This window comes from Malaya genurostris, chromosome 3 (genome assembly GCF_030247185.1).
Source record: "Malaya genurostris strain Urasoe2022 chromosome 3, Malgen_1.1, whole genome shotgun sequence".
In the NCBI taxonomy this organism is placed as follows: Eukaryota; Metazoa; Arthropoda; class Insecta; order Diptera; family Culicidae; genus Malaya; species Malaya genurostris.
In genome coordinates, this window is record NC_080572.1 from 86,639,450 (window position 1) to 86,652,872 (window position 13,423).

General features: G+C 36.4%; 2 protein-coding genes across 2 annotated transcripts; one reads left to right on the top strand and one right to left on the bottom strand.

The window, feature by feature from the left end:
- Positions 1 to 311: 311 nt before the first annotated feature.
- On the bottom strand, positions 312 to 1,678 carry LOC131437033 (uncharacterized). Its single transcript, XM_058606076.1, has 3 exons — positions 1,459 to 1,678; positions 668 to 1,405; positions 312 to 611 (listed from the first exon to the last, which is right to left on the bottom strand). The coding sequence occupies exons 1-3, from the start codon at positions 1,579 to 1,581 to the stop codon at positions 396 to 398; spliced, it is 1,077 nt and encodes a 358-aa protein (XP_058462059.1). The 5' UTR covers positions 1,582 to 1,678; the 3' UTR covers positions 312 to 395.
- Positions 1,679 to 3,737: 2,059 nt separating this feature from the next.
- LOC131437032 (nischarin) lies at positions 3,738 to 5,822 on the top strand. Its single transcript, XM_058606075.1, has 4 exons — positions 3,738 to 4,693; positions 4,756 to 4,874; positions 4,938 to 5,340; positions 5,400 to 5,822. The coding sequence occupies exons 1-4, from the start codon at positions 3,943 to 3,945 to the stop codon at positions 5,609 to 5,611; spliced, it is 1,485 nt and encodes a 494-aa protein (XP_058462058.1). The 5' UTR covers positions 3,738 to 3,942; the 3' UTR covers positions 5,612 to 5,822.
- Positions 5,823 to 13,423: the final 7,601 nt, after the last annotated feature.

Genomic DNA, 13,423 nt, shown 5'->3' on the forward strand with positions numbered 1-13,423 from the left:
TGATATAGAGGGGAAATTCTTCAACATTTTATTTCAGATATTCATAACAAATATACTGAAATATTCGATTCACATTTTGATAAGAAGCAAATTATGTCAGACATCCGATCCAATGAGCAATCTGGTCCCAGAATACGAGAGCTAAACGTCTTCATTGGCTAGCAGATTACCCATTGGATGAAACATTGTTGTTGATTCAGGCCAATTAGACAAGACTATGCGCACATATTTTTCGCATCGTAGATCAGATCTTTCGGTGGTTTTAATACGTAAGTATTAGGTCAGATACTTTCATACAAAATGAACATTAATATTTTCCTAATAGGCCAATTTATTGTTTACACGAACGAAGTTGTAAATCACATTTTTGACCACCTATAACCATCATAATCATGTCAATCATCGTCATCACTCTCTTCTTTAATGTAGTCATCCTCATCATCATCATCTGTGTAGTCTCGGTCATCGTCTTCTACGTCAGATTTACGCATAACTCTAATCAATGGATCTGGTGCATCTTCCTGTTCCTCATCCTCGCCATCGTCGCTTAGCTGCTGTGCTTGTTTTTGTTTATGCTTGTCAAGTAACTTCTGTAATCGTTTTGCTCGACCCTAAAATTGCACAGTTTGAGTAAATAGCTTCGACAGGTTCGATTTGTCTAACTTACCCGTAGAACTACCTTACGGCAGGCCTCGAACAATTCTGGTAATGCCTGCAGCGGAGTGTATATTTTGCCCTCCTTAAATGGTAAATCTCCATGGGTGTGCTCGCAACGACGTTCAAAAGATTTATAATCGTTGGTTACGCATACCTGTGCCGGACAACGATACTTTATTCGATGTTTACATTGCCAATAAGTGTAGCGCTCCGTAAAAAGAGCCGAATGATAGCGTTCTCCATAAAATACCAGCGTGAAATAGATCGAACGAGGCCCTTTCTCGAAGTAGAAAAAGTCTGGATACGAATCCGCTAAAACTAACAGATCATCCAATGTGGGCCCACTCATGGCTCGTCTTGAAATATTCAGAGCAGCGCATTCCTTCTCAACTTTTTCCGGGTCGATCGGTTTTATGTGTCTTCTGATAGTCTTCGATTTCGGCGAATTCTTAGGACTTTCGCATTTCCTTTTAGCTTTCGGACTAACCATTTCTTGAGTAAATACTTCTTCTTCCTCAATCGTTTCAACTGGTTCGTCTACTTCGTCGTCATCGTCTTCTACGTCTCGCCTATTGGAATCGTCTTCCTCTTCCAGCTCGTCATCAAAGTTCGAAGTTTCCTCTTCGGGTGGTATATTTTTCACAAAATCATCGTTTACATGACATTGCTCCTTGAATTGGTAGAATCCTTCTAGTGTAACGATGCAATCAAAACAAACTACGGCACCCGGTTCAAGATTTTCATCAACCTTAAAAAATGGAATTTACAATGTAATCGAGGTTTGCGACATGAAATTGATACCTGTATCTCAATCAACTGTAATAAATTTTCGACCGTTCTTTCTTCACCGAAAATTTCTACTTTATTTTTAGTTTTCGTCAAACAAAGTCGACAAAATGATGCAAGCCGGGTCTTTTTACCCATGATCGAATGGAAATGAATAAAAGTGTGCCAAGTTTTACCGAATAATTAGAAAACAAACACAAAAAAACAATCGACAGCAGAAAACGACGCTTCAAAAGTATCGATAAAATTTATTGTTTACGAAAAAGGCAACAAAAAGTCTTGCTCAAACCGTTTGAAAATATGTCACATTACGATGTAATAGTAAAGGTAGAAAAACTAGACTGTCTCTAAAAGGGAGAAACCAGCACGGTGGCAACGATAAGGCGCTGCAGCTACACGCTTAGAAAAAGTTACTCAAAGATTGAGTACTAGTTACTCATTTTCAAATGATACATGGAAACGTCAAAAATTGAGTAGTTATCATCAATGATATTGAGTAACTCCTACTCTAAATTTGAGTTTAACGCAATAGCTCGTTTTTTTGTTACTATTCGCAAGATCAGTCTAAAGGTTGTAATAACCATTTGTAGCAACAGGTTGTATATTTTGTTAGTGAGATCGCGTATTTCGAGGGTGAGTCTCTCAACACAAACGGTGTTGTGTCTGCAAAAACCGGAATGATAAACTCCGTGTTGTGCTTTAGAATGAAACCGAATATGCTCAAATGTCATTTATGAGGAATAAGTGTATGATTGGTGCCTGAGCATAACTGACATGTATGTTAATTTGAGATTAACACACTACTCCAAGCAACCACCACTTGATATAGTATTGAGTTCAATTACTTAATATTTTAATACAATACACTCAGAAAAGGAGAAATTTTTTTGCAAATTTGGTATATGTGAAATAAAATTTCACTCAAAATTTGAGTGATAGTTACTCTATTTTTGGTACATGTACAAATAAAGTATTACTCAGTAAATGAGTAGATTTTACCCAAATATCGTTTCCAGTGGAAGAACTCAAATTTGAGTAACTTCGGAGTTACTCTAAATTAGAGTTGTTCCACTTTTTCTGTAGATGAGTGAGATCTTACTCATTTTTGAGTAACTATTTTTAAGCGTGTAGTGCTATCGTAACCAACATCTCAGTCCTTCGGGGCCATCAAAGCTAGCAAGTCAGTGAGAGCAAAGTAAACAAAATGAAGTAAAATACAACACTTCATTGATTGTGAAAGTCAGTATTACAATTTGGCAGCGCACGTTTCATAACGATATCACATTTATAATCAAACATAAAAAAAATCAACTTTCACAGCTAAATATCACAGATATTTAGCAACAACGAACTTATATACTTTTTCGTTGTCGTCTTTGCGGAAAAAATGATGGTCACGAAAACATGGCGGCCTAGCAGGGACTTGGGAGAAACGTACTTTGACAGCAAGTAAGTATACTCCGATGAATGTTTTGAATTTGTTTTTTAATTCCGTCAGAATGAAAAATAACTGTATCAACCGTATAACGGAGCGGAAAATATTGCTCCGTAGCATTTTCTCTTTCACGCTACGAGTAATCTTATGAATTTTTTCCCTCATGATCAGTCCCGATTTTACAATAAGCCAAATAGGGTGTCAAGTTACATTCAAGTTACATAACCATTCGCATTTCTGTCGATCAATTTTTGTTTTCAAAATGGTAAAAGAAATAGTTCGTTCATAATCTATTGCAGCATTACAGTTGGTGGATAGTATAAATACACATATATATATATATATATATATATATATATATATATATATATATATATATATATATATATATATATATATATATATATATATATATATATATATATATATATATATATATATATATATATATATATATATATATATATATATATACATTTATATACATTTATGTTTACATTCTGAATACTAATCGTCTCTCACTTAACTTCCAGTATTGGTCTGTATGATTAAGATGAAGCGGTAGATTCGTTAAAATTACTTTAATACTTTCTTTACCGAAACGTTCACGCGTGCCGGACGTAAAGATGTTCCGTGACGGTGACGGGAATAAAATACAAGGTTAACTATATATTCAAATTATATTTGAAAAAAAAATTCTTTTACCACGGAACAATAATTTTTCTTGCAAATACAATTTCTGTGAACGTGCACATATGGTTACGATTTACTCGGATTTTTTGCAAGTTTTGTTTATTTTGTTCTTCTTTTAGAATACATTCAATTTACCGTGTAGCTCTAAGTGTAATTTGAACAGAAAGTGAAACAAAACAGAGACGAAAAATAGAACATAAATGTCACTGCTTAGCTAGTGTTTTGTTCGGTCAATAAATTAATGCATATTTTGCACGTAAAACTAGCCAGCCTTACTCAATGATCTTACTTTAAGTGAAATACTGCGAACAATAACTAAATGAAACGGCCCTAACGACTCGAAGCAAAGGCGACCTTTGGAATATCCGATAATGGCCAACTATCATTTACACTCAAGTGATACCAGCATCTCCATTCCGAGAATCATTACGGTGGAGAGTGTCAATTACTATGAGATTTTGATCAAATGCGGTCATATAATGTGGACAGTTAAGCGAAGGTATCGTGATTTTGATGATTTACATAACAAACTTGTTCAGGAGCGCAGTGTCTCGAAAGATAAACTTCCACCGAAAAAAATTATCGGAAACAAAAGTCCAAGCTTCCTGAAACTACGACAAGAAGCACTCGAACAATATTTGAAAGAAATGTTAATATTTCTAAAGGTGACAATGCCAAAAGAGTTTGTCGAGTTCCTCGATTTCCATCGATACGACATTATATTCATAGCGCATAACTTGGCTAACTCGTTTTTCCTGCGGGGTGAAACGTTCCTAGCCAAATCGAAAAAGTATGGATTTTCCGTTCTGGAGTTGCATGCCATTAGCGAACGACTTAAACTGCCATGTCCGCCAACGGAAGCCGCCGATAGCTGTTTGGACTTTTCTCACATAATGGATTTTTGCTCCCAGTTGGAGACGGTAATAGTTCTACCAACGAAGCATAGTCTCCCGATGATTTTGTATGATGACGATTCCGAAAAATACATTCCCCACTCGTTACACAAACCGATTGGTAGCAGCAATTTGATACCATCACAGCTAAGATATGATCTTAGTGTGTTCAAAGGATTGAAAAATCTTATAATTTATGGTATCTCAACGGAGAATATTGAGAACGTTGGTACGTAAATTATGAGCTCTATATGTGGTTGAAGATATATTCTTAATCATCATTATTTTCAGGTGGCCTTCGCGAGAGCTTAGTTAGGATTGAAGTATACAAAAGTGAGGTAAAACACGTCAGACAAATAGCACTTTGTGATGACATCCACAAAAACACCGAGGAGTTGGATTTGCTGAAGGTATAATCTTAAATACTTAGGAATGTTAGGTGTTCAAGCTTTGCTCACCAGTCAATTTTTTAGCAATGGAAAAATCTCAAGCACGTGGTTTTCAAAGAAAATCAACTGACAGAAATTGATCATACGATACGCTTGTTGCCAAAAGTAAAAGATTTGGTTCTAGATAAAAATCAAATTGAAAGTATAGACCATCTCAGCCATTTGAACAATTTGCAAGTACTTAGTCTGCGTTGCAATCGGATATCTGAATGTCACAATTGGCACGTGCAGCTGGGAAATCTTATAAGCCTTAATCTGTCACACAACCGTATTCGAGTGCTAGATGGTCTGTCCAGACTGTACTCACTTGTAAATCTTGATCTAAGTTATAATCAGATCGACGATATCAATGAAATTGATCATATAGGAAACCTACCTTTACTGGAAAATCTTCGACTACAGGGAAATCCGGTGGCAGGAAGTGTTGGTAAGATAAAAAAAACTCGGTTCATGAATTGTGAAAATTAATCCCGTTACTTTTTGTAGACTATCGAGCCCGCGTTCTGTCTCGCTTTGGCGACCGGTTACAGGAAATCTATTTAGATAATGAGAAGGGTAATCAAGCTGAATATGATACGGCTTTGGTGCTATCGGCATTGCGTATATCTGCTCAAAATTCTCAAAAAAAGTTGCACAGTTTGCTAGATACGACTGCATCAGTTGATGGTAATTGCCCGGGATCCAGTGGGTCAAGATAACATTAGCCACGTGTTTTCTGTTCTGTGTTTATATCTTAGAAATGGTTTCATTGGTGCTACGTGATACATAATTGTTCATGATTGACACTCCATGAAACACTTTTAATCTCCCAATTTATTGTTATTTTTATGACATATAAGAACGTGATTCGTCATAGCTGTATTATAAGAGAAATATATAATAAACAATAAATATTTTTAGTATCCTCAAGTCAAGACACAAACTTCTTGAAGAATACAGTTTTGTTCCAGAATTTGCAAGTATAATTAAACGTCCACCGGTTTTCCCGTGGCGCCGGAAAAAAGTGTGTTTTTTGTCTCCTTTGTCGCTTGAGTCCGTTATTGCTCGAAAAGATAAAACATATTCTGGGCAAAATCGTAATAAGGTGAAAGGTCCCTTGAGATGAGGCCGATTTTATGGCACAGCAACTTAGGCTATATTGCCAGTTATTTTCGTTTATAGTCCAATGGACTTTTTTTTCACTGGACTTCAAGCGAAAATCTCGCTGTGTGCCTACATCGAGTCATCGAAGTGCGGATAAAAATCCTTACTTTCTTGCGAAATATTCGATTTTTTTTTCGGATAAACACGATACAACGTGCTTACCGGTCGAGAGTTGCACCGGAAGTGCTTTTTCAACTTAACGGTGAGTCAGATCACGTAAAAGCTATGTGATGCGTCACCTGGTAGTACTGCACGGGAAAGCCCGCAATCGCAAAATAACTAAAATATTAGCTGTTTTTTTGAATTTGATAGCTGCCTATGGTTTCAACACTAAGCTCGTTGATGATATAGAAATGCAATTATGGATTGTAACTCCTGAGGTGGAATTAATCATCAAAATGTTACTTTTTTACTCTACATCTAGTTTTTACTTCACCTTCTAAATGGTTAGCTGAAAGAGCATTCAATCACAGACTAACAGACAGGACACTCAAATTAGATTCTTCAATCATTTTAACGGTCATTTCGAATATTCCTTTATTTGGGACAGTACTCACATGTGTCATGATGGCGCCACGTTGCCCTATCAAAAACATCCTGTCTGTCATCTATACTGTGTTTTTTTTTCATTTACCAACAGAGTTGCCATTCATGCAGAATTACCTGTAATGTATTGATTTGTATACGTCCATGCGAATTTCATGCAGGATACAAATTTAATACATATTGCCAAAACTATATACAGAATTATGCCTACTTCTCATCCTCCAACGCAATACAAAATCGAACCCGTTTTGTTACAATATTTACTTGCTTCTGGTCTGCCGCCACTTAATTTCGGGTGAAAACTACCAACACAATAAAAAATAGTCTAGATGAACAACGTTGAGTCAAATAAATGGTTACCTTCCAACATCGCGAAAAAGTTAAATATATTATCAATAGAGTTACTATAATCAGAGTGGCGACAGCTGTTCGTTTGGAATGACAGCTACCAGTTCCAAACGAGCAAACGGCCTGTCAATTCAATGTAAAGCTAATGGAATGTTTTTAATTGTTGCCAGCATTACGGATGAGATGTCGTCACTCTGGTTATAGGCACTCTAATTATCAACGTAATCAAAAAATTTATTGTGACGATTCATTTTCAAAAATTTTGATGAAATCAGGCATCCCTGCAAGCAGCTGATCGGTGTTGACAAACGAGGGGAAACCAACTAGTAAAACAACTTTTACGTAACACAAGGGGTGTACCGATAGTAAATAGTTCGCGCAGTACAATATAGGTGGAACTAGTGCATCACGATAAATTATTTTTATAAGAATTTACTCATACTGTCATGTCTGTTAGTCTGTGATTCAATTTTCAAATATGTTGCTGAAGAACCCAATGCGAGGAATTTATTTTCTATTGAATACATTACTTCAACAGCAGTTTTACCCGTAAAACATTTCAATTACATTGAATCAATCATATTTGTAAAAAAAAGTTTATAGTGGCAGCTCTATGTAATTAAAATCAGCATCAAGCCGTTTTTCTTTTTAGTGAATTAAAGTGTAACCAAAAACGATTTGTTAAATTAGTGTAAACTCGAAGGTGTGTTTAGTTTTACGAGAAGAATGAACTGTTGTGTTCCACACTGTGGTCGCACTAAGCATTTCTATCCAAACTTTTTCCGGTTTCCAAAAGATCCGGTAATACGTCAACAATGGATTCGATTTTGCGTTCAACATGGGATATTTCGTGTTTTGTCTTCAAAGCTCAATTAATTGTTTTTAAGCATTAATATATAATGAAAGAAATGCATTCACCAAAACATTTTTCATGTTTATTTCAAGACAAAAACCGAGTCTAAATATTTAAATTACATAAATATTTTTTCTTAGCATAGTTATTAAAAAACTTCAAACATGGCTACACCACAAACGAATTTCCAGACATGACAGTCACGATCTTTTTTTGGCGCACATCTACGGTCCTCCATGAAACTGGCAACAATGGTGATAAAATGGTTGCACTGTTGAGTTCCCATCATCACATTTATAACACAAATGTCAAACCGTGAGAACCTTTCGATTCGTTAGCTCATTTGTTTATATTGAGATTTTATGGTACACTTTATATTTTGTTTGTTTTGATCTAACAGCTAACACCATGATCTCTCGTGTATTTAAATTAATAGCGAGAGGACAGTTTACTGCAGATATGAATCATAGCAGTTAAATGGGAGTTACATTGTATGCTTTTCGCGTTGGAAGTAAAGGTAGCTCGAAAGTCTCGGAATTCCAAGTGCTAACACAGCAGATTTCCGATAGATTTCAGAGTAGATTGCATAAATGTTAAAAAATCAATTTTCGTGCTTTTCCGTTTTTTAGTTTTGCTATTTGTTTTGCTTATCTTGTTGGTTATTGTTAACAATTGTCTTTTAATATTATGGTTTCGAAATGAGTGACAATGTTGACATTTGATGCTGCTCTACTCATGGCACACTTTAATCGAAATAATAACAATGCAATTAACCTCGCGCTCCACCAAGCGGTGAGTGCGGTCATTTTAGAAAGTACCGGGTACGAACCAGGTTTTTTTAAATTATTGTAGGCACATACATGTCTTTATTATTTATCTTTGGCTACACTGTAGCCGGTACGTTGGTATTCATTCCACAGGGTGAAAATGACGAGAAGGATGATTCGGAAGGAAGCCAGTTGTCAGGTCTTGTCTTAGCTTTTGTGTAAATCACATATGGCTCCCTTTATTTTTCTTTACGTCAGTGCATAATTCAGTTGACTCATGCAGTACATAATGACATCTAACAATTCAACATGTAGTTATTTTTAATTTATTTATTATTACGAAATCTAAATAGACTTGGACGGAAAAAAACCCATATGCGTTAAACATTTTATTTGTCATTGTCAAACGGGCGCAGATACCACCGTATAGTTCTAATAAAACAACATCAAATAATTATAATTGTACATCTAAAAATCTTACAAGAAGCTTACAAAAGTAAACAAATCTAGTCTTTTCTCTACAAATAGATGCCTCAAAATTTGTCAAAGTTAACACACTGTTCAATATCTCGGAAAACGCATTTTAGCACAATATGTCGGTATATCTGTTATTTACTAACAAGTTCAACAAATTATTGGGTCAAACTAACAAGTTCAGCAAATCTCGGGCAAAATATAGTGCGGAAAATCATGGAATGTTATATACTGTTATGTTATATACACGCCTAAAAAAAGTTACTCAAAAATGAGTAAGATCTCACTCATCTACAGAAAAAGTGGAACAACTCTAATTTAGAGTAACTCCGAAGTTACTCAAATTTGAGTTCTTCCACTGGAAACGATATTTGGGTAAAATCTACTCATTTACTGAGTAATACTTTATTCGTACATGTACAAAAATAGAGTAACTATTACTCAAATTTTGTGTGAAATTTTATTTCACATATACCAAATTTGCAAAAAAATTGCTCCTTTTCTGAGTGTATTGTATTAAAATGTTAAATAATTGAACTCAATACTATATCAAGTGGTGGTCGCTTGGAGTAGTGTGTTATGCTCAGGCACCAATCATACACTTATTCCTCATAAATGACATTTGAGCATATTCGTTTCCATTCTAAAGCACAACACGAAGCTGATCATTCCGGTTTTTGCAGACACAACACCGTTTGTGTTGATCGACTCACCCTCGAAATATGCGTCTCACTAACAAAAAATACAACCTGTTGCTACAAATGGTTATTACAACTTTTAGACTTATCGCGAATGCGAATAGTAACTATAAAACAAGATTTTGCGTTAAACTCAAATTTAGAGTAGGAGTTACTCAATATCATTGATGATAACTACTCAATTTTTGACGTTTCCATGTATCATTTGAAAATAAGTAACTAGTACTCAAACTGTGAGTAACTTTTTCTAAGCGTGTATAGCTACTACCTCCCGCATAGCGTTTTGGCTACCTGGACAGCCATGGCCACCAGACGGCTACCAAAATTGATTCAGTGACGGTTGTCAAATCCAATTTGACAAAACAAAGTCGCCTGTATCTCAAATAGCCGAGCGTTTTCATCTTCTCACCTTCGCTGAAAATGTCAAAGATTTTAATGTGGAAAAATCCTGGTGGATACGGTTGTATCGTTTGAGTTGTATATCTGGCAGCGGTGAGGCAGTCGGTCACCAGAATGTCTGCCAGCCATATTTTTCCAGCTGGCAGCCATGCGTATGCGGGCTCAAGCTACTAGTTCAGTTACAAAACGCATTTGGTTTGAGGTACATATCTTCACTTATACGGACGCAATCTGAAGCGGAGTGCACCAAACTCGAAGTCGAAGATTTCAAAATGAGTGGGGCGTCACATTTTGATACAGGAAACTGTTACATACGAACAAAAGATGGCAAAATGCCTAGGGCATGTTCAGGAGTGTTCCAGTTCTAGATGCATAATTTATGTCAGTTTCAAAACTTGAATCTGAAAATTATAACAAGAAAAACTGGCACCCCCGGCAGCGTTCTACTCGTGTTTTAAAAATACAAAAAAATAAAGCGGCAGTGTATGCCAGTTTTAAATTTGACAGTAGAACTGTTCGAATAACTAAAAATTAGAACGGCTGGCTGGGAATACGTTTGTTTCAGTTTAAGTTCTATTATAGATCGCCGATATAAAACTTCCAGCTGCTGAATTTGCTCTTAATCGTATATGTAGTTGCTTCTACCCTCTCAGCAGGCCGTTCAATTTTGTTGGCGCTTGTTGAACGACATATTGCACGAAATATTCGTTCAATTTGCTGGAACGCTTTGTTCCCTCTCAGCAGGCCGTTCAATTTGGTTGGTCTTTGAGCGCTTGTTGAACGACATATTGCACGAAATATTCGTTTGTTGTTGTTTTTTTTCTTGCAAAAATAGTGTGAAAATTAGGTGTTACCTTTACATGGAAAGAAAATTTGTTGTTATTCTACGTGAAGTAGAAGTATTGTGCAAGTATGTATTGTTAGTTTAAACAAATAAGTGGAAAAAATTTCAGAAATTCTGCAGTAAAACTAGTCCAACGGGGTTCCAACTCGTCATGTTAAAAATGGCTCAACATTGGACCTCTGTCTGCCGGGTTTGTTGAACGAAAAAAATGGCATTCGGTTCAACGGTCTGTTTCAAAATCGGCAAACGAAGGTCCCGTGTTGGCCTCCCGTTGAACGATTGATTGGACTTTCATTGGACCAATGATCCAACCTATTGGACCAATGAAGAATCACCGTTGAACGTTTTTTTTCTAAGAGGGTAGTTTTAACGAGAACATGTAACAGAATGAATACTTTTTCTTTTTTCGCTGTCAGCTTCGATATCTCTTCAATCATGGCATACTTGATTATCCTGTCTGTAGGTAACAGAAACTGTCAGACATGGCCAAATATTACGTGAATAAATGTAAATGAATGTTTTGGTCATCTAAATATTACTGATTTTGTCAAAGGTTTATGAAAAGTGATGAGAAAAAATATGTGAAATAAAATGCAATTGTTTTTGTGCTAAGACCAAAATTTAATTGAATAAAAAACCCTTTCACTTTATTGTTACCTAAAGCTATTGTTGGTTTAGTGAGCAAAAAAATGCTGAACACCATCTCCGGAAAGATGACTTGGACGAGCAAAAAAAAAGGTTCCAAGGATTGGTTTGCCGCCCCTGAAAAACGTTACGCCCGGGGCGAATGCAGAAATCAATTCCATTAAGAGATAGAGATTTTCATAAGCAGTCTTAAGATTGTCTTAATTATTATCTATGCATGTTATAATTATTCGCTTCATGTATTTCATCAGTAGTCCATAATGTGAAAATGTCATAATTTTGTCTTATGATACGTATACGAGGAAAAAATGGAATTTTGGACCTGGAAACATTGATAAATTTATTCATTTCTATTACACATTTTATTATTTCAGAGGATTTCCGATCATGCATTAAGAATATATCATAACGAAAAGGAAGTCAATTTTATTTCAATTGATGCGAGAATGTATCTTGTATTCCCTAGTCATAGTAACCACGAGTCGTTAAAATCGCAAATATATGTGATGTGATTAGTTTTCAGAAATATTTTCAGAGTAAACCAAATGTTTTTAACAGTTGGTGCATAAAATGTTAATGTGAGGAGATCAATATTGCCCTGGAAGGTGTGATTCGAAGAGCGAGGATCGACACGAGTGGCATGATCTTCCGAAAGTCCGTACAACTTTTTGGCTTCGCTGACGATATTGATATTGTGACACGTAACCTTGAGAAGATGAAGGAAACCTACATCGGATTGAAAGCTGAAGCTATCGGACTGGCCATAAATGCGTCAAAAACAAAATACATGAGAGGAAGAGGCTCTAGAGAAGAAACACAACGCCTCCCACCACGAATATTGATAGACGGTGACGATATCGAGATGGTTGACGAGTTCGTGTATTTAGGCTCACTGGTGACCGCCGATAATGACACCAGCAGAGAAATTCATGGATTCAGAAAAACCCTTCGATCGAGAAAAGTACGCCAACGCACGAAATTGACCATCTACAAAACGCTCATTAGACCGGTTGTTCTCTATGGCCACGAGACCTGGACCACAGATAACAGATATACAGGCTCGAACAAAATTTTTCAAAATCCTGTGTAAATTTCAAACTTGCTATACGTTGGAAACACTATTGCCACCTACTCGACTGTTCGCCGCGATCTTTCAAAACGTTCTACTACGTTCCGGAACGATAACAAAATCCTCCTGCCAGTTTTAGAAATATTCCAACTACAACAGTTTTAACACTTATCACACGATTTCCCTAAGTGTTAGAGACAATTTTATTTCCATGTCGCATAAATCACACGAGAATTCGATCGGAATAAAACAAAAATAAACTTTTCATTTTAACCAACAGCAAAACAAAAATCTAGCGAGAAGTGAATGTTGCACCCAAGGTTGTGTCTCATGTGAAAGTGTCACCCAAATAGTGGTGGCACCTCGTGTCGATCGTGGTGACATCTGCAAGTGTTCGCCATGCTGATTGAGCAAATTTTACACCGACTGGTACAAGAAGAAGTGTTTTCGGAAGAAAGGTACTGAGGACCATCTATGGCGGAGTCCAGATGGAAGATGGAACGTGGAGACAGCGTATGAATCACGAATTGCAACAGCTGCTAGGAGGACCACCTATCGTACGGACAGCTAAAATCGGACGTCTACGATGGGCTGGGCATGTCATAAGGATGTCGGACGACAGCCCAGTGGAAATGGTTCTTGAATCTAATCCGACTGGTACAAGAAGAAGAGGAGCGCAGCGAGCAAGGTGGATCGATCAAGTGAAGGGTGATCTCAGAAGCAT

Bases quoted from the DNA above. Each gene is read 5' to 3' on its own strand.
- LOC131437033 (XM_058606076.1), bottom strand. From the start codon at position 1,581: ATGGGTAAAAAGACCCGGCTTGCATCATTTTGTCGACTTTGTTTGACG. The intron at 1,406-1,458 runs GTATCAATTTCA...CCATTTTTTAAG, and splicing joins TACAGTTGATTGAGATACAG to GTTGATGAAAATCTTGAACC. The intron at 612-667 runs GTAAGTTAGACA...GTGCAATTTTAG, and splicing joins GCCGTAAGGTAGTTCTACGG to GGTCGAGCAAAACGATTACA.
- LOC131437032 (XM_058606075.1), top strand. From the start codon at position 3,943: ATGGCCAACTATCATTTACACTCAAGTGATACCAGCATCTCCATTCCG. The intron at 4,875-4,937 runs GTATAATCTTAA...TCAATTTTTTAG, and splicing joins AGGAGTTGGATTTGCTGAAG to CAATGGAAAAATCTCAAGCA. The intron at 5,341-5,399 runs GTAAGATAAAAA...TACTTTTTGTAG, and splicing joins TCCGGTGGCAGGAAGTGTTG to ACTATCGAGCCCGCGTTCTG.